Genomic DNA, 23,815 nt, shown 5'->3' with positions numbered 1-23,815 from the left:
CTTAAATTAAGTCATTTTCTTTTATTTCTGGTTATATCTCTACTATTTGTATATAGAAATAGGTCAACTGGTACCCAAGAGGATACAGCAGTGCAAAGGGTTATTTACATATTTCCCTGAGGATATTTAGCAATACCACTGAGGATATTTAGCAATACTACAATGCGCTGTGAGCTTGTATATTTTCTAAAACATTTGACAAATAAATAAATAAAAACTCAGAGTACTTTTTACATTGATAATGTAATTGATGTGCATACTTTTTTACTCAAGTTTTAAAACAGACCTTTACAGTATTTTTATATTGTTGTTACTTTTACTTAAGTAAAATCCCTGTAGCATTTCTTCCACCACTGATCAACACTTTCACTTTTCTCAAAGTGGGGTTTTGCTGGGGACCCCCTGGGTTCCAGGGGGTCCCCAGCAAAAGTAGTTGACATAACATCACAATAATTTTCCCAACTTTATTAATATATACGTTGGCCATTCAAAAATAGCTGATACTACTAATACTAATAATAGTGTCACTTTGGGTTGCGCTGCTAGATCGGCAGTTTTTGAAAATAATGAAAAAGTCGTTGGATTTTTTTTTCTTTCTTTTTCTTAAAAAAAAACCATAACACTTCTATTCTGATTGTATGTCAGATAGGGGTCTGCAGCCAAATACATATCATTCTGGGGGTCCTTGACTTTCAAAAGTTTGAGAACCGCTGCTTAAATAGCATTCACACAAGCTCTTCTCACCGTCAGCCTGTGGTTAAGAGAGGCAGTGTGAGTCCCTGTCTCTCTGAGTGTCTCTGAAGCTTCTCTCTCCAGTCTCTGTGTCTGCTCCGCTTTGAGACAGTCAGCCAGGAACACATGGTGAGACAGTGCCTCCTGCAGGCCAAGACGCCTCTTTTCACCCTCCTGTAATGCAGTCTGACACAAGGATACAATGACAGCCATGATGAATGTGGCATCATACAGAGTAGAAGGACTGTGATAAAGCAAAGGGTAGTAAGTTATGGGAAGTTGGGAACATTTTGTGTCCCTGGACATAGCTAAATGGTAAATGGTGCATTTATGAATGGTAAATGGTGCATTTCTATAGCACCTTTTTCCCCCAAATGCAATACTATGGGTATTACATTCACCCATTTACACACCCATTCACACATCGGTGGCGGAGGCAACCATACAAGGCAGCAACCTGCTTATCAGGTGCAGTTAGGGGTTAAGTGTCTTGCTCAAGTACACTTTGACACCCAGCAAGGAGAAGAGGATTGTCTACCTCCTGAGCTACAACTGCCATCCCAAATTAAATCTTCTCACTCACAGCAAAGAGAGCATGTTTACTGCTAGTGATGTAGGTAAATATTTGAAAAGGGCTCCTAACCAAAGTGCTCAAAGTGTGTTTTTGAATTAACCTTTCAGTACATGCAGTATCTTCGTTGCAGTTCTCTGTCCTGAGAACACTGAGTTCCAGTTTGATTGACTTAGAATTACATCCCTGAGCACAGCTAGATGATATCTGTTGGCAGAAGTGAGAGTCCTCGAAAAGACACTATGACTGAACAAAATGACTAGCAAATCCATAGGGATATTTTGAGCACCTTCTGACAGTTTACACTCAATATTTGCATTTTACATCCTTTGTTCTGATGCATCTATAACTTCTTTCCTACCAGAAAAATATGGTCTGTTTCACCAATATGAATAGAAATCACACCCGTGTGAAGTGAGGGGCACTCTTATCATCATACATCATCTCATTCCGGCCAATCACATCCTATGTCCAGCTTTTAATGTTTGTGTTTACACAAACACTCAAAACTGGCCATTCATTATAAATAGCATTTAATGTTTGTGTTAGGACAAAGTTTGTGTTTACACGCATTCCGTGCTTAAACGGACATACACACAAAAACTCTAAATTCACCTGAAGAGAAGATGTGGGGTCTGGTGCTTTACGCTGGTTCCACTGCTGCAGTGCCTGAAGACAGTCTGTCAGACAGCGAGATGTGTTCACACCGCAGGATCCCTTCCTCTCAGCTAGTCTGGTCTTCAGACTGCACATTAGATTGCAGCACATTGTATTCATTTGAAGGACAGTTTAGAAAAGACTGAGAAAATAATAGGTTCAATGTTCAAGGCTTTTATTGTCACATCAGCGCCGTATCCGGCACTTCACAGATGGGGGGGACGAATCCGAACCGGCCCACATGCACGGGCGCGAAGCGCCCGTGCATGTGGGGCGATTCGCACGGGCGCAAAGCGCCCGTGCGGAAAAAAATCGGGTATTTGCGGTTATAAAGTCGTTATTTTCGGGTAAAAACGGGTCTGCACAGCAGAAATAGCCTAGTGCAAATCTTACCTTTTTGATGAGCCTGCCCGAGACATACACGGCTTTAACCAGCACTGGGTATAACATATAAACAACTTCCTGAATCCTATCCAAGTTCCCCCATAGAAATACATTGAAATCTCCACTATAGCAGAATCACACGCACTCGCACAACACTGACAGCGAGTCAGCGGCGGCCGCATGGTCCAAGTGCCTGCCCAATTTGAGGCTTTTTTATTCCCCGTGGCCGGCGGCCCAAAACGGTTCGCGGCCCCCCGTGGGCCGCTCCGCGGCCCACCGGGGACGTGTCCCCGGGGACCCCCGTGGTTCCTACGGCCCTGTGTCACATGCACTCAGAATACAGCTGTGGTAACATTGCAGGTGGCAATAATATTGTTCTTAGTATTTTACGTAGTACTGAAAATAATGATAGAAACAAGTGTGTGTGTACCATAGTGTAATGATTAGAACCAGGCTCTGGACCCACATGCCACCTGCAAATTTAAGATGGAATCCCATCAGAGCCTTAACTCTCCTGCCTCCCCTATGCCGTCTCACTCTCAGCTTAATTTCCTTCTGTCTGGCTCCCTCTCAGCTTTATATTGCCTGTCTCCATCTCAGCTTTCCTACGGTCTTTCTCACTCTCAAGGTTTCCTACCGTCTGTCACATTCCCAGATTTCCTACAATCTGTCTGTCTCCCCTATGGTGTCTCCCTCTCAGCGTTCCCATCTGACTCAACAAGATCCTAGAGGGCTGTGGACCACCCACTGTTAGAAACCAACACAAAATAAAACAAGCATGCATACTTTGTTAATCAGCAGAGTGTTTGCAATTCTTGGCACAGGGTGTTACCTGTTTTGTTGCTGATTAAGAGACTCCACTGTTGAGATAACGTCTACTGGCAGCTCCTCCGTGGAGGCGGAACCCTTCACTTCCTGGTACAGGTCGTCAACCTTCACCCCAAGACCCTCCAGTGACCGCTCACAGTTCTAAACACGAGGGTAAAATAATATGTGAAATTTTAATATTCCAAGAATGTATAATATACAGTATATAGTGCTTATGATTTATGAATGAAATATCAGAACTGTTTGTTACAATAAGGTTTGAATTTTAGATAGGAAAGTGTGGAGGGCAGCGATCCAGGAATCCCGAATTGTTGTTGGCTAGACCTCACTCTCGCAGTACTGTAACTAACTAGATAAAAAAGGAACAAATAAATAGACAAACACACTAGTCACCTTCAGACTGCTCCAGTGCTGCTCGAGCTGAGCAATGTTGTTCTGTGGTTCACTGTAGCTAAGCGCTTGGTCCAGAGAGCGCAGCTCCCACTGCAAGGCTGCAGCCCTCTCCTTCATCCCCTGGGCCCGCTTGACCAGCAGCCGGTCCAGCTCCTCCAGCCTAGACTCACACACCGTGAGCCTCTCCCTCAGCTCCCCCTCAGAGGAGGTGCGTAGGTCGTGGAGGTGGCCCACCTCCAGCGTGAGGGCGTCGCGACCTCCCGGGGTGCAGAAGGGCAGCAGGTTGTCTCTGAGGGAGTCCAGCTCTTTCATCTCCCTCTCCTCCCTGTCTACTGTCTGGAGTAAAGCCTGGAGGAGAGAGGGGGGAGGGGAGACGAGAGAGGAGTTGGAATGATAGAATGGGTTTCAAATTTAAATTGACATTCTTGGAGGAGACTGGGTTGAGATGGACGATAAGGTAGAAGATGAAGAATCTTCGTTCATGATGTCATGGAAATCGTACAGACAAATAATAGGTAATTATTAATACTAATAACGTGTGTGTGTGTGTGTGTGTGTGTGTGTGTGCACGCGCGTGTGCGTGCAGTCTGCCCACACGGTTGTAGCTGATATGAAGCAAGGTTTGAGGTGAGCAAATGTTAACCAACCTTGAGTGTATTGATGCTACTGTGTAGCCCCTGTCTGTGTTTGGGTGACGTTGGCAGGCCTTTAACCTGCTCTCGGAGCCAGTCCTGAGCCGCACCATGCTGCTCTACCAGCTGAGTGCACTGCCTGTCTGCCAGGATACCCATCTCCAGGCTAGAACCAGTCTCCTAATAACAACATCAGGGTGGAATTACAGTTAAGGCCAATTTATGCTTGGAATGACTAAGCGATTCGGTTAGTGTCTAACCGACTAATGACTAAGTGACTTCAAAATGGCAAAAGAAGAATTGTCCATTTTGATCCTGTATACTCTCAGAGTTATAGACGTATAAGGGTCAATTTGGGTACTACTACTAACTATAAATCAGATCTGCTATTATTGAAAATAAATGAAAAATGTGGATTTAAAAAAAAACATTTTAACAACGTAAATCTTGGGGGTCCACAGCCAAAAACATATTAATGTAGGGGTCCTTGACATGAAACAGTTTGGGAACCACTGTAATATATATGTTTTCTTTGTAATGAATATGGTTAGAGAGGGGTGAACTAACTGTGAGCTGTTTAAGCAGGGTAGGGATGGATGCCTCCATGTCTTTCCAGGACTGGTCTGTCCAGCTGGGGTCCTGGGTGATCTGGAACAGCTCCACACCCTGCAGGTGAAAATTCACTTTTCAAACATACTTTCATTTTATTGGACAGAACACAGAACAGAGAGAATGCAATGTAAAGTAAAAGCTACGTTAAAATGCTTTACTTGTGTGCGAAGGGCAGTCAGGACCGGGGTCAAGGACCTGGTTCTCTCCAGCAGGGTGCGGGCCTGTTCCACAGCCTGTCTGCGGTCCCCCAGGCCAGGCCAGGGAAACAAGTGAGGCAGAGCGGCTGCCTGTGCCTGGAGCTCCGCCAGGCGAGACTTGACCTGACTGCGTTGGGACTGACCGGACCTCAGCTGCTCCACGAGACCCTTCAACTGTCTGATGTGGAAATAGGGACAAACACATACGTCAAAACAGTGTTTTCAGTGTTTACGCTATATCAGAGGTTCTCAACTTGTTGGGCTAGGGACCCCCAGAAATACTTTGGCTATGTCTCGCGACCCTCTGAGTTAAAGTGTCTTTAGTTTCACATAATAGTGTTAAACAAATGAAATGTATAATGTCACTGTACAGTACCTCTGGACTCCCTCTGCAGGCTGCAGGACAGACTTCCACCGCTCCTCTGTGTCTCTGACTGTCTGCTCCACCTCCCGTCTGCTGCTCTCCTCCAGATCCTCATTCTGACACAGACCTTTGCATCGTTTTTTGAGTTCTTTGAGCTGAGATTCACCATTAGACTTGGAGTTCAGGATGGCCTGCAGGTACAACCATCCTTTGGTTACTACTGTAATCTTGCATTTCTACCAACGTTTGTTCAGTCTGCAGAGGTTCTACAAGTGCCTTCTGAACCAGTAGTTCTTTCAATATTTTTCAAAAATGTTCAAAAATAGCAGATGTGAGCTTGTATATCTATGCTAAAATGTAACAACGCTAGAATGACACAGATACTTTCCTGTTTTAATGGGTAAATACATAACTTGACTTGCATTGATCTTAAACTGTAAAAATGTGTAAATTAAACCCCTCTCTCTCTCTCTCTCTCTCCCACTCTAAATGCTAGAAAGTACCAACCAATACTGCAAAAGAATGAGTCAGCCATGAAAGCTTGCAGTGTAACCTTTTACCTGTACTGTGGTCAGTCTGGCTTCTATCTGAGCCTGGTTGCCCTGAGTTCCATTCCCCACAGAGTCAGCTTGCTTCCTCAGCTCTGTAACCCAGGCTCCGGTGCTATGCACCAAGGCACGGAAGGCCTCCAGCTCCTTGGAGAGGGAGTACTGTCTCTCAGCCTTGCAGAGAGCATCATCTGCAGCCTGCAGGATTGTCTTCCATTCCGCCTCCGTCTCTCTAATGGTCTGCTCCACCTTTCGTCTTCTGCTCTCCTCCAGGTCCTTACATGCACACAGACTCTGACCCAGTCTCATCAGGTGGTTCACCTTGGCATCTCCCTCTGGCTTAGAGCTAAGAACAGCCTGAGGATCGAAGATAATACCACGTTATCATCGCATATCATCAAGTCATGTCAATAGCATTGTGATATTTGTATTGTGACATTGTATTTATTAATTTATTATTACTGTTAGCAGTTTGTAGATCCAAATCAAATTAAAAATAAAAGCTATCATTAAATCTAAGCCACTGTCCTATTACTAATGTCAACACAACACCACCAGGTGTGAACCAACCTGTGCTGGAGGTATTGTCTTCTCTGGATCTTTCTGACTGTCTACAGAATGGAGAAGCTGCTGTTTGTCTCCAACCCAGCGTCTGGTGTCTGCTATGTGGGCCTCAAAGCCTCTGCACAGACCCTCCAGAGTGCACTCTCTCTCAGCTTTGTGGAGGGCCTCCTCTGCAGCCTGCAGAACTTTCCTCCACGCCTCCTCTGTGCCCCTGACTGTCTGCTCCACCTCTCGTCTCCTGCTCTCCCCCAGGTCCTCATTCTGACACAGACCCTGACCTATTTTCTTCAGGTCATGGAGCTTGGAGTTCCCTTCCAGTTTGGACCTCAGGATGGTCTGAAGACACAGTGGTTAATTTACATCTAAATGCAGGACATTTATTGCTCAAATATTAGGTTAAATACCTGAGTATTTACTGCAATGATTTTAGACATTTAATATGTTCATCAAATGTTTGACAATGTAATAATTGTGCTAGAATATTGCATAGTGTATACTGGACATACAGTCTCGATATTGTACTATGGTCTCCTAAATACCCCACTACTGTTCTCACACAATTAAATCCCAGCTGTGAACTAACCTGTGCAGTGTTTATTCTCTTCCCTGGATCTTTCTGACTGTCCAGAGAACAGAGGAGCTGCTGTTTGTCTTCAACCCAGCCTCTGGCGTCTGTTTTCTGGGTCTCAAACTCTCTGCACAGACCCTCCAGAGCATGCTGTCTCTCAGCCCTGTGGAGGGTCTCCTCTGCAGCCTGCAGAACGGTCCTCCACTCCTCCTCTGTGTCTCTGATTGTCTGCTCCACCTCTCTTCTCATGTTCTCCATCAGGTCTGCATTATGACACAGACCATGGCCTTGTCTCCTGAGATCACTGACTTTAGATTCTCCAGCAGGTTTGGAGCTCAGGATGGTCTGAAGAAAGACAGGTAAAAAGAACATTGTCCCTTTAGAACAGCATAACACCAACTCATGAATTAATGGTAATATTTGTTGTGTTGATACAGGTGGATATTTTCGGTTTTTGTTGTAAAATAGACAGTAAAAAGTAACTTAAATAAAATAAGCACCTGATCAAATACAAATTGCAACCAACCTTAGTAATCTGTAACGTTTCTTCAGTGTCCATGTGACTACCTAGAGATTGCAGGTTGTGTTTGTGGCCTCTCATCCAATACTGGATGATGTCATTCTGGGTTTTGAAAGCCTCAAAGTCTCTGTGTAAGACAGCCTGTTTCTCAGACTTGCGGAGAGTGTTCTCTGCAGTCTGCAGGACATTCCTCCACTCGTTCTCTGTGTCTCTGACCGTCTGCTCCACCTCTCGTCTCCTGCTCTCATCCAGGTCCTCATTCTGACACAGACCGTGGCCTTGCCTCTTCAGCTCTGCTACTTTAGTATCTCCTTCTGCCTTGGAACTCAGGATGGTCTGAGGACAATGTTGGTTAAATTGGATTTAAAACGGGAGACATTTGAATTTAAACTGTTTGATATTTGACCAAATATTGTTAAAAGATTTCCTGAAATATTTTGACAAAGTTTTTACACTGTTGAATGACTGGTATTCAATGAATGATAGATTATAACAGGTGTTTTCAAAGTGTGAGGTGTGCCTCCATGTTGAAGCGCTAGACTCTAGACTTTCAAGCATTAAAGAAGATGAATGTGCTTGGGTAAACTTAAACATGGCAGTGAGAACTCATAGCAACATAGCATATCTCTCTCTATCTACAGGAATATCACTAATCGGCTGGGGCAGTCCTTTCAAACATGAAGGAAGATTAAATAAACAGGACTCAAAATTAGTTAATAATGATAATAGACTGATGCTAACTTAATGTGAAACCTTCCTGCATTTCAGCAGTTACAGTTATAACATTTTGTCACATACTGTAGCTTCCCCCACTCACCCAACTAGGAAAGTTTGGAGAGAATGTCAGAGCTTTGTCTGTCGGGAGGACCTCTGTCTCAGACATTGAAAACCCCTGTTGTACAGCATTCTATTCACCAATTACTGTCACCAGCTATGAACATACCTGTGCTGTATTTATTTTCTTCTCTGTAGCACTCTGACTGTCCAGAGAACGGAGGAGCTGCTGTTTGTCTTCAACCCAGCCTCTGGCGTCTGTTTTCTGGGTCTCAAACTCTCTGCACAGACCCTCCAGAGCATGCTGTCTCTCAGCCCTATGGAGAGTCTCCTCTGCAGCCTGCAGAACGGTCCTCCACTCCTCCTCGGTGTCTCTGATTGTCTGCTCCACCTCTCGTCTCATGTTCTCCATCAGCTCCTCATTCTGACACAGACCTTGGCCTTGTCTCCTGAGGTCACTGATTTTAGATTCTTCCGCAGGTTCTAAGCTCCGGATGGTCTGAAGAAATACATGTAATACGTAAATTGAGGCTTTAGAACAGCAAGAACACCAAATCAAGTTTGTTGTGTTGATACAGGTGGATATTTTACAGGGGACTTCTATTCATGTAGTTAAATGCAAGGTAAACTGTGAAACTAAATTCTAAAATGAGCATTTCAACCAACCTTAGTAATCTGTAGCCTTTCTTCAGCATCCATGTGACCCAGAGACTGCAGACTGTGGTTGTGTTCTCTCATCCAGGAGTGGATGCTGTCATTCTGGGTTTTGAAAGCCTCAAAGTCTCTGTGTAAGACAGACTGTCTCTCAGCCTTGCGGAGAGTCTTCTCTGCAGTCTGCAGGACATTCCTCCACTCGTCCTCTGTGTCTCTGACCGTCTGCTCCACCTCTCGTCTCCTGCTCTCATCCAGGTCCTCCTTCTGACACAGACCCTGGCCTAGTCTCTTCAGCTCTGCTACTTTAGCGTCTCCCTCTGCCTTGGACCTCAGCATGGTCTGAGAAGAAAGTTAGTTAATGTAGGGTTAAAAGTGCTGCTTGTGCTTGTTTTAACCACATGGACCCTAGTGTCTCTATTCTATTCTGGGGAAAACGTATAGAGCCCCCGATCAACTAGTGTTAAAGTGGTTAAACAGTGTGACATTAAATAGTGAAAACTTTCAATAGTAACATTAGGTGGAAAAGAAATCTTTAAATATCTGACTATTTTATTGCAGTTAGTATGACTAGCAGCCAATGCATGACACTATAGTATATATAGTATGTGTGTATTGATATTCCATATAGCATTTAATGAATACCAAATACTGTTAACTTGCCCATTCAAATGAATAAATGTCATGAACATACCTGTGTGATGTCTATTGTCTTCTCTGGATCTTTCTGACTGTCCAGAGAATGGAGGAGCTGCTGTTTGTCTCCAACCCAGCTTCTGGTTTCAGTTTTCTGGGCCTCAAACTGTCTGCACAGACCCTCTAGAGCACATTCTCTCTCAGCCCTGTGGAGGGTCTCCTCTGCAGCCTGCAGGACGGTCCTCCACTCCTCCTCTGTGTCTCTGACCGTCTGCTCCAGCTCTCTCCTCCTGCTCTCCTCCTCCTCATTCTGACACAGATCCTGGCAGTGTTTCTTCAGCTGGGCCAGTTTGGAGTCTCCCTCAGCCTTGGATCTGAGAAGGACCTGAAGGCACACACACATGGGGGTTACCCGCAGCTAACACTACTGTTCTCAAATAGAAGCTTAGTCATATGAATTCAAGCATCCTGACAATAGGTGAGCATTTGGTGAAAATAGCTGATCTACAAGTTCACAATGCGAGATTCAGTCTAAAGGGAGGGAAAAGTAGGGGACCAACTATGGACCCATGGGGACCCTTAAGTTATCAACAAGTATTATTCGAGTGGTTAAAAACTATATAATTAATTGTCTGTTAATTAGGCCTATCTAAAAAATAATAATAATGATTGAAGTCCAAGCAGTCTGTGCTTTCAAAATGTAAATGTCATAATACTTTTTTACATCTGTGTGAGTACGTTCAAGTACTTGATCCGTTTCCACTAGTTCTGTCATGGGCCACACTCACCTGTGCTGTGTGCAGTCTGTCCACTGGCATTGTTTTGTTGTTCAAGGCATTCAGGTGCTGATGAAGGTCTCTGACCCAGGCTGCAGTGTCTTGTTTATGGGTGTCAAATTCTCTCAACTGAAAAAGACATTAAAACAGCCCTTTTGGTGATGTATTCAGCATCATTGTCAACTGAATCTTTGTCCGCTGAACAAATGGGCCAGGACATTTACTGGACGCCATCTCTAATCCAGCATGTTGTTTTTGCTCCACCTTTCCCTGATTTCTGAATCCAAGTATCCCTTTTTAACCGATTACAACATTTTGCTTAGAAATCTGTAAGAGAACCATAGCTAGCATTACATGTGATGATATTAATGAATGATACCAGAGATCATACCACACCTTTTGAAGAATATACTGTATATATAAACAATGGAGTGAGAGAGTTGTGCCTCCTGAGCAGATAGCAAGTCCAGTTTTGATGGATGTTGATGTTCAAAATAAAATCATATAATGGCAAATAAGTCTCTTTACAGATCAGATAAACACTCAAAATATTTGACTGTGTAGCAGGCAGGCAATGAGCTATAAGAAGTCTGTCTGTCTCACCTCCCACACTCTAGTCTCCGTGTCCTGGGCGATCTGGGCCTCTGCGTCATCCAGAGCCTGCCTGGCGGACTGGAGGACTACCCTCCACAGCTCCTCTGTGTCTCGAACCGTCTGCTGGAACTGCTGCTTCCGGCACTCCTCCACGTCCTGCTGGTCACACAGACTCTGGCCTCGTCGCCTTAGGTTGTTCACGATGCAGTCTCCCTCTGGCTTGGAGTTCAGTATGGCCTGAGGAGCAGAGAAATGTGAGTCAGCCGTTAACAGGAAGCGGCTGATTCCTTAAAAAATAAAGAAAGGTAAAGGGCTGCAGTGGAGCGGATGTGCAGACCTTAATGTTTCTCCCCAAAATATAAGATATGTAAGTGACAATGTATAACTAAAAGCGACAAAAAACACCCCTTTTATACCCTGATTACAGTTATCTAAAAATGGTAAATCGTAAATGGTGCATTTATATAGCGCCTTTATCCAAGGCGCTTTACATAGATTGGGCATTACATTCACCCATTCACACACACATTCATACACCGATGGCGACGGAAACCATGCAAGGCACCAACCAGCACATCAGGAGCAATTAGAGGTTCAGTGTCTTGCTCAAGGACACTTCGACACGAACTCTGGGGGAGCCTGGGTTCGAACTGGCAACCTTACGGTTACCATCCAGCCACTCTGCCCCTGAGCCACCGCCACGGCCGCTAAAGAATTCAACAATGAATGTATAGTACCATAACAGTAGTCTGGCATATTAAGGCCAACTAAATTGAAACATCCATGACTTCCTAACCGCACTGTGAGGTTTTTAGCCAATGTTGACTTAAATATTAAGTATAGGTAAATTCAGAAATGTTTTAAAGAAAATTATGCATGAATTAGCTAATTCTAAAAAAGAAAGCCATTGAAGGGAAAATGGGCTGTTTATGTACGATATACTGTATACTGTATGGCCGCAGCTGTGAATAGACAACGACATGTACAGTACTGATACTGGTATGACAAGGTGTTTTGTTTTGTTGAAACCACAAAATGGTGAATATGCAATCAAAATACTGTGCTGCAAGCAGACCTCTGCCGTGTGGCATCTCTCTCCAGTTGGTATGTGACGGCCCAGGAACTGAAGGCACTGCTGCTTCTCTCGGATCCACACCTGGCTGCTTTTCTTCTGGGATTCAAAGTCATCAAACAGGTTTTTGACCTCTGCTTCTCTGGCGGACAATAGGACTGTCCTCAACAGGTCCTCTGTGTCTCTGACCATCTGCTCAACCTCTTTTCTCCTGCTTTCCTCATCTTCGGACAGACACTGTGCTCTTCTCTTCAGCTCTGACAGCATGGAGTCTCCCTCAGTCTTGGAATTCAGGATGGCCTGGGAACACCGTACAGTTAGACAGTATGGGGATCGTGTAAAATACTTCCTTTTAAAAAGGTATTTTTGAGGGGCGCTAGCCCCTCCTATGTCCAGATTTTAGTGTATGTAACCTAAAATTTGTCCCAACACAAACATGAAATGCCATTGACAATGAATGGACAACTTTGAGTGTTTGTGTAAACACAAACATTGCGTAACACAAACATTGATGACGAAGGTGAGGACGCAAATTCTGATTGCCGGAATGAGATCATGTATGATGATCTACGATGATCACAGGTGTGATTTTTTCTGATCTAATGGACAGTAAAGTGAAGACAGATAACACATTATGAAAGTAGGCGACCTTTGACACAGGTCACAAAACAGATTCCCACCTACTCACGTCACGAGTAGTCCTACACCTAAAAACAACCTGAATTCGTTTTTTTTTTTCTTTTTTTCAATCTAGTATACAATTGTGTTCAACAAAATTTCACATAATGAAACTAAAAGGGGAAAAATACAGTCTGAGACTAACCTTAGTCACCTGTAGCCTTTCTTCAGTGTCCATGTGACTACTAGTACTCAGAGACTGCAGGTTGTGTTTGTGGTCGTTCACCCAAGAATGGATACTGTCATTCTGGGTTTTGAAAGCCTTAAATTCTTTGTCTAAGACAGTCTGTCGCTCAACATTGCGGAGAGCGTCCTCTGCAGCCTTCAGGATGCTCCTCCACTCCTCCTCTGTGTCTCTGACTGTCCGCTCCACCTCGTGTCTCCTGCTCTCCTCCAAATCCTCCTTCTCACACAGACCCTGGGCCTGTTTCTTCAGGTCATGGAGTTTTGAGTTTCCTTCAGCCTTGGCATTCAGGATGGTCTGAAAACAAAGGCCACCATGAAACAAGATACATCTGGGCATGAATAGTATTAACTGGTCAAAAAGGGGTTACGGGAACATTGGCTTCAGTAGTTAGTGAGACCAGGGGGTCATGAAAGTCAAATAAAGATGATGCTGTTCGATACGGGACTTTGAACACAATTTACAATTTACAATTTAGGTATTTAGCAGACGCTCTTAATCCAGAGCGACTTACATTAAGCAAGAACAAAAAAAGCATGGGAATAGATCACATAAAAACATTTATCAAGAAACATGCTTAAGCTAAGAAAGTAACAGTGGAATATCTATATAATGAAGCTATACATATAAACTATACATCTATACTACTATGCTATACATGTACTATGACGTGCTATGACTACATACAATGCAATTATAGTGCTGTCTACATAACATGCTATAAGTCTGTATCAAATGCTATCTAAGTCTACAGAAATGCTATCTAAGGGGGTGGGGTAAGTGCTATGGGCCATGATGGAGTCTGAAAAGGTGGGTTTTCAGACTACGGCGGAAGATTGGGAGTGATGCTGCAGTTCTGACTGCAATGGGAAGTGCATTCCACAGTTTTGGAGCCAGAAGGGAGAAGAGTTTGGGACGTGTGGAGCGCTGTCCCGGCGTTTTTAGTGAGGGTACTTCCAGCTTCCCTGCGTTGGCTGATCTGAGTGCGCGCGAGGGTTTGTAGGACACGATGCTATTTAAATAATATCACATTATGATATTTCTATATGGGAGAATGCTTACACCAAGGACATACTGTATATATAAGATATATAAAAGATTGTTATTAAGGACATTAACTGGGAATTTGGACAGAATAAGTTCTCAAACATCAATAAAATGGTAATTATGGTTAAAGGTATTGCCAATATACCTGTGTTTTTTGTAGCCTTTCTTCAGTGTCCATGTGACTACCCAGAGACTGCAGGTTGTGTTTGTGGTCTCTCATCCAGCACTGGATGCTGTCATTCTGGGTTTTGAAAGCTTCAAAGTCTCTGTGTAAGACAGCCTGTCTCTCAGCCTTGTGAAGAGTCTGCTCTGCAGTCTGCAGGACATTCCTCCACTCCTCCTCTGTGTCTCTGACCGTCTGCTCCACCTCTCGTCTCTTGCTCGCATCCAAGTTATCATTCTCACACAGAACCTCGCCTTGTTTCTTTAGCTCTGTCAGTTTGGAGTCTCCCTCAGCCTTGGACCTCAGGATGGTCTGGAGACATTGTGGAGGAAATTAATTCATAGCAAGCTGCATTAAAGCACTCAAAGAGCATCAATAACATGACACACAGAAAATGAAAGGGCCCTCAAATATAATGTTTTACTTTTAGAGGGCAGAAATCTTACAACTCTTATCCTTATTCACTGACCTGTGCACATTGTTTCCTCTCCTCGGGATGCAGGGTCTTGCTGGTCTGGGAGGAGAGTGGCTGGATCACATCTGTAATCCACGTCCTGGTACTCTGTGCGTGGGTGCTGAACCTGTCGCACTCCCCCTGCAGGCTGCTCTGGGACTCTGACTCCTTCTCCAGCCGGATCAGCAGGTTCCGGTAGCGCTGTAGGAGGTTGTCCCCATCCTTCAGCAGACTGTCTGCTCTCACTCCCTGTTTCCGTACTGATGCCAGGACTTCACACAGGGCTTCAGCTCTCCCACTGGGGAGACATGGTGACACATACAGTTTGACTTGCTTGAGTCTTGCTTGAGTCTTGAGTGCACAACCAATTCCTCAGTATCATTTAGCAATGAAGGACTACCCTACTGTCATACAACGTGTCCCATCTCGTCCCATCAAGTCAATGTATGAACCTTTTTTTGTTGTGGTACACTTAGTAAGGACCTTACTGCCATGCCCCTGGGAAATGGAAATAGACTATATGTGACTAAATTTGACTGAGGGACTGCCATTGGATTGTTTTGAATTTCGTTTTTTCATGTCATATGAAAGCAGGGAATCATAGCTTCAAATTGACATATTGGTTGTTGAGTTTGACCCACCAGTTTTGGAGATATGGCTTATAGAGTAATGTCTTGCAGAAAACAGCGAGTTGAGAAAACAGGCTTGAAAGGTTCACTTCTGTGGTCTCTAACATTACACCTAGCTATATGTTTGGGCATTTATTTCATATTTACATGTCGATTTCAGCTCAGACATTTTTTTCAGACATGCTCTAGTATGTGAAGAGTCTGCCTGTGCTATAAACACATTTAAAAAAATTAAAAAAAATACTCCTCTGGTGAAAAGCTGGAATTTGCGGAATTTCCAGTCAAATCTGGTCACATATCATAACCCTCCATTAAAGCTATGAATGATTTACTTCACTAGGTACTTTTGGTAATGCCGTTATGATACTAACATACTAACATAGTGTATCTGTCCCCAGCTCCATGGCATATACTGCACACCTTCAGCAAACCTCAGATTAGATATCATCGGTGCCTTGACTCTGTCAATGTGTCTCTGATCCAGTACCACCATTTCTTTTTTTGTAAGATATTTTTTTGCGGCTTACGCCTTTTATTGATTTTTGAAGGGACAGACAGTAGGCTGACAGGAAACGGGAGAGAGATGGGGGGATGACATGCAGCAAAGGCCGTGTCGGGTCCGGGAGTCGAACCCGCGGCACACTGCGACTGGATTACCAGTCCGGTGCCCAGACCGTTACGCTACGGCCTGGGCCAGTACCACCATTTCTAATATAGTATTAATCATCAACGATCACTTGAAGTCAAGTATGATGATGGTCTCCTGGGGAGTCTTTATTGTGAGGTGACTGAATATACAATAAAAAGCATTATGATAACAGTACACAATATTAGATTACAGTACCTTTCATTGTGAAGGTCTTTGACAAGTCGGCTGACTTGGTTTGATTCAGGTGACTGTTTCTCTTTGGTCTGGAGCCAATCACGGAACTTCTCATACTGCTCCTGCAGACTGGAGAGTGCAACACACAACGTTGAAATTATATTTGATGAGCAAGTTACGGTTTCAGCAAAATGTGTAGCCAATGCCACATTCCCATCACATAATCAAGAGGTTGGCCAGGATTTATTACGGTATCATTATATTCATTGAGAGCATACAGAATTTCAGTTCTGAATATTAACCAATTGAACCGTATATGAAGGATGTAGCATACTATACTGACTGGGGTCCCCCATGGCTCTAAACATGGTCCCCTCCCTTTTCCCCTCGACACTACATTTCTTTGCAAAACTATAGCACATCTACACACTCACACCACATCCATTATTTTCACCTAATGTTTGTCTGTTATGACATGTCCAGAATAGGGACGTTATGGTTCATGACATGTGGTTAATCACTTATTTGCTTGTTCTTCCAGTCTTGCAGTGAAAGAACAGGAACAGGTAAAGTTACCTGTTTAAGGCACCATGGGCAGCCTCCATCTGCTTCTGTCTGTTCTGACAGTGAGTTCTGAAGGTGGCCACCTCATCGCCCTGCTCCTTCAGCCAGGAGACGAGCTGAGACAGTGACTGAGGAGGGACCTGTCCTCCGGCTCTCTCCAGGTGCTCCCTCAGCCGATCCAGACGCCTCTCTCCATCCTTGGATGCCAGGAAAACCTTAGTGCACAGAAACCAGAGGACTCGTTTATACTTCAGACGATCCTTTCAACCAGAAAGGAAAGGAGTCAAAGGACCCATAGTGGAAGAAAGTGTCATCACTTTCATAACCCTGATTAATTTATTAACCCATTTTGACCTGAGATCAGATTCTAAAAATGTCTTCTACATCCTGACAGTTTTCTGAAAAAGCTGTTTCTATGTCAGTCGTTCTTCGATTTTTCAGAACCTACAAGACCTACAAGCTATGAGCTTGTAGATCTGCTCTTTTTCAATAGCTAAAGCATAGCATAATGCTAACACCAAAAGGGGTTCCCGGCCCAAAATGGGTTAATTATCCACATTATACATCCTTCCATCCATCCACTTACAGTCAGTCTCTGGAGGGAAGTGGCCACATCTTCTCTGCTTTCAGGATTCTCAAAGCATTCGTTGACGGATAGCTGTATATCCTGGAACCACTCCTCAAATGATTGGCTGTCATCTGACAGAGAGACAGAAGAGACGTTTACCGAGAGAAATACCAGGCAGAAACTACTCTGAAATGTCTGTGACATTTTCAAATCCAGAAAATGGGTGTTTATCATGTGGCTCTTTGTCTGACAGAGGTAAAGAAAAAAAGGAAAAAAATCTCCACGTGGCATTTTCAAAAGCATGAAATATACTGCATTTTAGTGTTGGTTCAGACTAGCATTCACACAGCGTCTGAATCCAAGAAAGACAAAAGGATCATTAGTGGAGCCATTTTCAAACGCTTGAAAAAATAAAGAAATCCTCATGTCATCCTGGCTCTCGCTCCTGCTGTCAGATAATGATAATGATGATGATGACAGGACATAAAGTGTCCACTTTAGCGTGTCTTCCCTTTTTTTTGCTTTACTTTGATTTATCCTGCACTTTTTCTTTAGTTGTTTTGAGTAAGGACTTTACTTCCTCCTACTGTACATTAGTTTCTATTTTAATTGACAGTACAGTGGAGAGACAGCAAAGGGAAAGTGAAGACGGAGAATGATATGTGAGTTGTAAGTTATTATGTAAGTTATTTCAATTTGGTTGCAGATGAAAAACAAAATTTCCCTGTTGCTATTGGCCTTTTGAATAACATTATATCATTCTATGTTTCTTGTCTTGTGTTTGTGTGTTGATTGGTGTGTGTATTTACTGCACTGGCTGTGCAACAAATTGCCCCTCTGGGATAATAAAGATGGTCTTGAAAGCTCTTGATTGTGATTATGTGTTACACAACACACATTCCTGGACCCACCATGCTTTCTCTTGGAAATAATCTTAAAATAAATGCCAACTTGGTTGTCCTGTCATTGCTGTTTTATATCGGATGCATTATACCTTAAATAGAGCTTTAATAATTTAATAATGTAATAAATAAATGAGTATCTAACTCTGACCTGTTATGACTTTGAGCAGGCCTTTCTCTGCTTCCACTCTCTTCAGGCGGATGCTGTCCTTGGTGTGCGAGATGGTCTCTCTGAGCCTGGTACAGTCAGTAGACAGAACCTCCACCACCTGAGGACTAGCCACACTGGACACCAACCCCACCTCCTTCAACACAGCCTCTGCACGCTCCTCCTGTGCCCCCAGATCATCACACAGATGCTGTTGGAGGGGAAACAATGTAAGATATGTACAGTCAAAGTTTCTTTCGGTTGTACTGGCGATACTGTTGTGGATGAGACATAAACCAGTGAATATAGTACAAATGGCACTGCAGCTGTAGAGAAAGGTATTTTGCTTGCTTAACCTCTGCATCCCTGTTTTGAGAAAAATAATTAATAAAATGTTTATCCCCTGGCAGACTAGCCACATTCTATCCAGACTCAGATCCAGCCTGTGCCAGGTGTGGTCAGGAGTCTGCTACGCTTAGCCACATGTTTTGGTCGTGTCCCAGATTGACTGCATTTTGGACAGAGATATTTAATACCTTCTCGTATATTTGTAACTCAACTATAGATCCCAATCCAATAACGGCTCTGTTTGGTGCCCCTCCAGAGGGAATACAAATACCAACTCATCAGGCTGAAGCTATAGCGTTTTCCTCTTTACTTGCCAGACGCCTGATACTATTTAATTGGAAAAAGGATGTTATGTCACATCTCAAACTCGAAGAACTTAAATATACAATCAGGGGCTTCACTCAGAAATATACCAGAGTTTGGCAACCGTTTCTAACCTACTTTGCGGTAGTATTTTCTATGTAGTCATTGGCCATCCCCCCGCCCCCTTTTCATTTTCATTTACCCACTTGTTGTTCAGTTATAGTTGATGTCATTAATGTACAATTTGTGGGTTTTTTACATTGTATTTCAGACTTTTATATTTTATACATGAATGTTGAGTACTGGTGTTGTTGGTTTCTCCTGTATCTGTCATGTATCTGTTGTCTGTCCTGTTTTATGTACAAACTTCAATACAAATACTTGAATAATAATAATAGCAACAAAAATAAACACAATTTCTTTTTGTGTTGAGATCTGCTATTTTTTGCCATTTGTTGTACGACAAATTATATAGGGCTTAAGTGGATAATTATGCTCTGCTTTGTTCTATTACAGTGTATTTCTTCATTAATTACAATCTACGAAAAACCCAGAATTGATGAAGAAGGTGATAAAGACAAAAAAAAGAGGGGGAACCATCCATGAATGCAACATATTCAGTAACAACTAAACATTTAGCAGCATAAAGAGCTACTAACTGCACCTGTATGGTGGCGTTGGCCTTGGGCTCTGACATGTTGATCTGGCTGATAGAGACCTGGGTGTTCTCTATGGCCACCTGGCACTCTGCTATCTGCTCTGACAGATGTTTCTTCACAGCGATTAACTCCTCAAACACATCTGTACTGTCAGCATACAGCTCCTTCACCTGCTCCATCCTCTTCTTCAGCTGGGTCTCCATCACCTGAGGAGGAAGACAGTTGGGAAGATTACATTCAGACATTCAGACAGTCACGTTAACTATTGCTGTGCAGTATGGGGCAATGCAACTCAGACAGATATGAGAAAACTACAGATCACACTAAACAAGGCAGCTAGAATGGTCTTAAGATGTGGGTATGAAATTGACACGGGTGAACTGCATAACAGAATGGGATGGCCCACAGCACTTGAATGCATAAGAAAACAGTCTCTTGCATTGATTTCTAAAATAAAAACATCTAATAAACCAGTAAACATAAAGAATAAATTAACATTAGTTCGAGATAAACATCAGGTCAACACAAGATCAAGACACAAAGATATTTATGTTCTACCAAAAATAAAAACTAGTATGGGAGGCCGATCTTTTATTTCTAGGGCAGTTAAATTATGGAACTCATCACTATAGCTGAGATTGATTTTATTGATGCACTATCATGCTGTGATTTTGTTTTTTTGTTCTAGTTTCTGTGTTGGTATGCGGTCAGGTTTTCAGCTGGCTCAGGGAAGAGGACGACCCTGCCATGCATAGTCCACCATAGATAGGTGAATGAACTGTATCTGTCTGTGGGTAGGCATATGCTGTGCCTGTGTGTGCGTGAGTGTGTGCGGCTGTATGAGTTGAGGATTAGAGGTATAGGTATTTTTATTATGTTGTAACATTTAACTCACTGACATCAGTGTAATTTGAAATGTAATTTTGTAATGAAATGTACTATTTTGTAATGTAATATAATGTATTGTGTTATGTTTTAATTTATTTCTGGACTCTTGGAAGATTAGCCGAAAGGCTAAAAGAGATCCAAATAAAAATCAAATCAAGACTATGACTTTGCCACTGATGTATTGTGCCATTAGTTATATGAAAGTTATATGCTTGGTGAATTTTGGCAGTGGATCATTCAATGGGCAGACAGATGAAGTGACAAACACACACCTTTATCATTAGTCTAGATTAGCAGTGGAGCGAGAACGCTCCACTGCTAATCCTATATCTATGCAATATGGACACAACATTGAGAAAACCCGTTCCAGATCTTCACCTGTAGCTCCAGTGGAGCCTCCTGGCTTTGCAGCATCTCCTGGATGTCCATGGACTTCTTATGGAAGTGTTCAATGTTCTCCTCATGAGAATGGATCTCATCCTGTTAAAAAAAAAGAGAGAGAGAAAAAAAAAAACATTGTTAAAGCTTAAAGCCCAGTCCACACTAAGGATTTGCAATGCAACCACTTGCAGCAGAATCCCTGGGCTTATCCCTTGTGTACTGGGTTTTCTGGATTTTATAGGTTTACGGTAAATCAGACAACCTCAACTTCAACTTTTCTCTTTACCATAATTCAGGAAAATAGAGAATGGAAGGAAAAATATATGTAAGTATGTGGATCTTACTCTCATGGTGAGGACTTGCTCTTGGCTGTGGAAGGGGTGGCCCTCTGCGAACAGGGCCAGTTTGGCTCCGGCCCAGACATCCACCTCTCCACCCAACATCAACTGTTTCTCCCACAGCTCCAGGCCTACCTTCAGGTTGTCCATGTACGAGTCTGTCTTCTCTGTTACCTGGTATACCAAGAAAACAGATGCAGATACAGTCAAGTCCGGATGTAGATAAAGTATGTTTAGTTCTGTTAAGTTTACATACAGTTCATTACAGTTCTGTTCTGTCCAGCTGGGGTTGGATCAATACATTCAACTCAGACTGGCAGCCCATTTCAGCTCAGCATCCAGTTTAGTTAAACAAAACAAAATAATGTATCATTATACATCATCATACATCATCTCATGAACAAATGAATTTATGCGATTGGTTAGCCGATTTGCTCGTCTACAGTACATATGACGTACACTTTCCCTTCATTGGCATTTAATGTTTGTGTTGCCACAAATTTACGTCATATTTGAGGCGCATATGACCTAATTTCTCCTTTCATTGTCAATAGCAAATATGAGAACGTGTGGGGACAAAAGCTGTATATATTAGGAGGGGCTAGCGCCCCTCAAAAATGACACTGTGTGAAGTGAGGGGAACCCACTGTATTTATATCAACACACATGACGTCTTATATCGTCAGTTAGTGCCCTAAACAAACATTAAATCCCATAGACTTGGCTGCCATATAACGTAATCTTCAAAAGCCATGCCCCTCAAAAAATGTTTTGAAAATGTTCAAGATTTTGTTGACATGAATAGTCTTATGAATTGAATTTGAATTTAAATGTAATTATCATTATCACTATCATTATTATAACCATACTTTAAAAACCACTGCTGCAGGGGTTATAACCGCTTTCATGCTGAGACTCAAATGAGAACTTTTGCATCTTATCACGGAACCCAGAATTATCAAAGATTACAACTACCGTACTAAAATGTTGTGAACCACATATAATTGTCCCAATGAATTATGTGTGAGGTATTTGGGATCTTGGCCCACAGCTGGACAGAATGATGTTGCATTAGACTAAATATAACCCTAATGGTTGGAGGTCGTACATCCAGCCAGCTGTCCATCAGCACATCAGCCTCAGCTTCAAACGGAGTCTCGCTACAGTCAGGGATCTTCTTGAGGTGGGACTGTAGCTGTCTGCAAACGCCTCTCATCTCATCCATTCGCTCCCCGAGGCCACTCAAGTCCTCCTTAATAACATGGACCTAGGCACAGTAACAAACACAACCAGACAAACACATACACAAAATATTAATTTTATTACAGTGTGTTCCTGCCATCTAGTGGCAGAATGATGAGAACATGTGATGTGTACAGCAATATTCTTTCACTCCAGAAAGTCAAAATCCACAGTTTACCACGATTTGCATGAAACCACACCCATCAGTGGAGATGACAGCAAAACTCACTTGAGAAACTGCCACCCTATCAGCTTTAAGAGCGACCATATAACTCCACCAGTTTAAATCAACACTACTGTATGTGATATGAATGTCACCTTGGCTATAAGTCGTTGCAGGTTCTCCTTGCCCATGTAGGATGCCTGCTCACTGGTGGTCTGCTCGGCTTTCTGCATGGTGTTACTAAGGTAACTACGGCAACCCTGGAACTTCTTCAGGAGCTCCATCAAGACACTGCACTGTTCCTGTCTGCAACAGACGCAAGTATAACAATACTGAATAAAATATGATCAAAGTAAGAAAAGGTCCAGTCTTTTAACCAATGAACAACCTGAGGCCGAATCTACAAAAGCCTTCTAAAACCGTTTTCTGAAAAACCTATGTTGCTCAATATTATTAATGTCCTACTTGATCATACTACAGCATCACACAAAAGCATCAAAAGTAGAAGATCCACAAGCTTGAAACAGTGTGTGAAGCAATGCAATTCACGCTTGTAGATCTTCTACTTTTGCTACTCTTGAATTTTAATCCTGAAAAGTAACAGTTTTGGACATATGAGGTTTCCACCCGACGATATATACTGTAGCTAAAATCTAAAATGAGATGGATGCTTTCCCTGCCTTAAGTCTAAGGTGTCCTGACAGTAACTCCAGCCTTCCAGTACCTGTCAGCCACAGCTCTCTGCGTCTCCTCCCACTGAGTCTCCACCTCCTTCAGGGGGTTCTCGCCTCCTTCTGGTGAGGTCTGCGCCTCCTGGAGGCTCTGCAGCTCAGAGCGCTGCGCCTGCAGCTGGGCCTCCAGGTCTGACAGTGCTCGGAGCCTGGGGAACACAGGGTTATTGTTGACTTAAATGAAGCATTGCGGCAGTAGTTCATGCAGCCCCAGATGTAATAATCAGCTGTCAGTCTGCTCATTGAATAAGTGCTTCTACTGTAATTAGCCATGTATTTCTACACACCAATCACATTCCATTATCACAACAAGGCCACACCAGTGTTGCCCTTGGCATGAGAATGTTTGAGAACCACTGCTCTGCACCGAATGCATTATAGTGTGTTAAGAATATCTTGGGTTTAATGGAAGACCAACACATCAGGAATTTAACTGTGCAGCTTGATATGTGTGAATAATACTACTGGTTTTTTATTGGTTGTTACTGGTTCTTTATGTGAATATTATCTCTTTGAGTGATTCAGAAAA

The 23,815-nt window shown here is 43.0% G+C and overlaps 1 protein-coding gene across 1 annotated transcript in view; it reads right to left on the bottom strand.

Moving 5' to 3' along the window:
• Positions 1-23,815, bottom strand: part of syne2b (spectrin repeat containing, nuclear envelope 2b) — a 186,481-nt gene that overhangs the window by 116,933 nt on the left and 45,733 nt on the right. The window contains exons 33-63 of the mRNA XM_083791824.1: positions 23,280-23,435; positions 22,711-22,861; positions 22,259-22,417; positions 21,157-21,324; positions 20,810-20,911; positions 19,549-19,749; positions 18,237-18,444; positions 17,202-17,314; positions 16,628-16,830; positions 16,073-16,180; positions 14,615-14,897; positions 14,128-14,457; positions 12,897-13,232; positions 12,077-12,373; positions 11,011-11,238; positions 10,420-10,536; positions 9,690-10,016; positions 9,011-9,337; positions 8,514-8,843; positions 7,577-7,906; positions 7,066-7,395; positions 6,489-6,818; positions 5,931-6,275; positions 5,383-5,561; positions 4,968-5,184; positions 4,765-4,863; positions 4,213-4,377; positions 3,566-3,913; positions 3,177-3,313; positions 1,919-2,048; positions 745-918 (exon numbers count right to left, since the gene is read on the bottom strand). Coding sequence (XP_083647950.1) covers positions 745-918; positions 1,919-2,048; positions 3,177-3,313; positions 3,566-3,913; positions 4,213-4,377; positions 4,765-4,863; positions 4,968-5,184; positions 5,383-5,561; positions 5,931-6,275; positions 6,489-6,818; positions 7,066-7,395; positions 7,577-7,906; positions 8,514-8,843; positions 9,011-9,337; positions 9,690-10,016; positions 10,420-10,536; positions 11,011-11,238; positions 12,077-12,373; positions 12,897-13,232; positions 14,128-14,457; positions 14,615-14,897; positions 16,073-16,180; positions 16,628-16,830; positions 17,202-17,314; positions 18,237-18,444; positions 19,549-19,749; positions 20,810-20,911; positions 21,157-21,324; positions 22,259-22,417; positions 22,711-22,861; positions 23,280-23,435 — 6,928 coding nt within the window. The remainder of the gene's footprint in view (positions 1-744; positions 919-1,918; positions 2,049-3,176; positions 3,314-3,565; positions 3,914-4,212; positions 4,378-4,764; positions 4,864-4,967; positions 5,185-5,382; positions 5,562-5,930; positions 6,276-6,488; positions 6,819-7,065; positions 7,396-7,576; positions 7,907-8,513; positions 8,844-9,010; positions 9,338-9,689; positions 10,017-10,419; positions 10,537-11,010; positions 11,239-12,076; positions 12,374-12,896; positions 13,233-14,127; positions 14,458-14,614; positions 14,898-16,072; positions 16,181-16,627; positions 16,831-17,201; positions 17,315-18,236; positions 18,445-19,548; positions 19,750-20,809; positions 20,912-21,156; positions 21,325-22,258; positions 22,418-22,710; positions 22,862-23,279; positions 23,436-23,815) is intronic.

Source organism: Protomyctophum parallelum, assembly GCF_964188405.1.
Source record: "Protomyctophum parallelum genome assembly, chromosome: 20".
Classification (NCBI taxonomy): domain Eukaryota; kingdom Metazoa; phylum Chordata; class Actinopteri; order Myctophiformes; family Myctophidae; genus Protomyctophum; species Protomyctophum parallelum.
The sequence above is the reverse complement of the archived record's forward strand: the minus strand, read 5'-3'. Positions and strand labels throughout refer to the sequence as shown.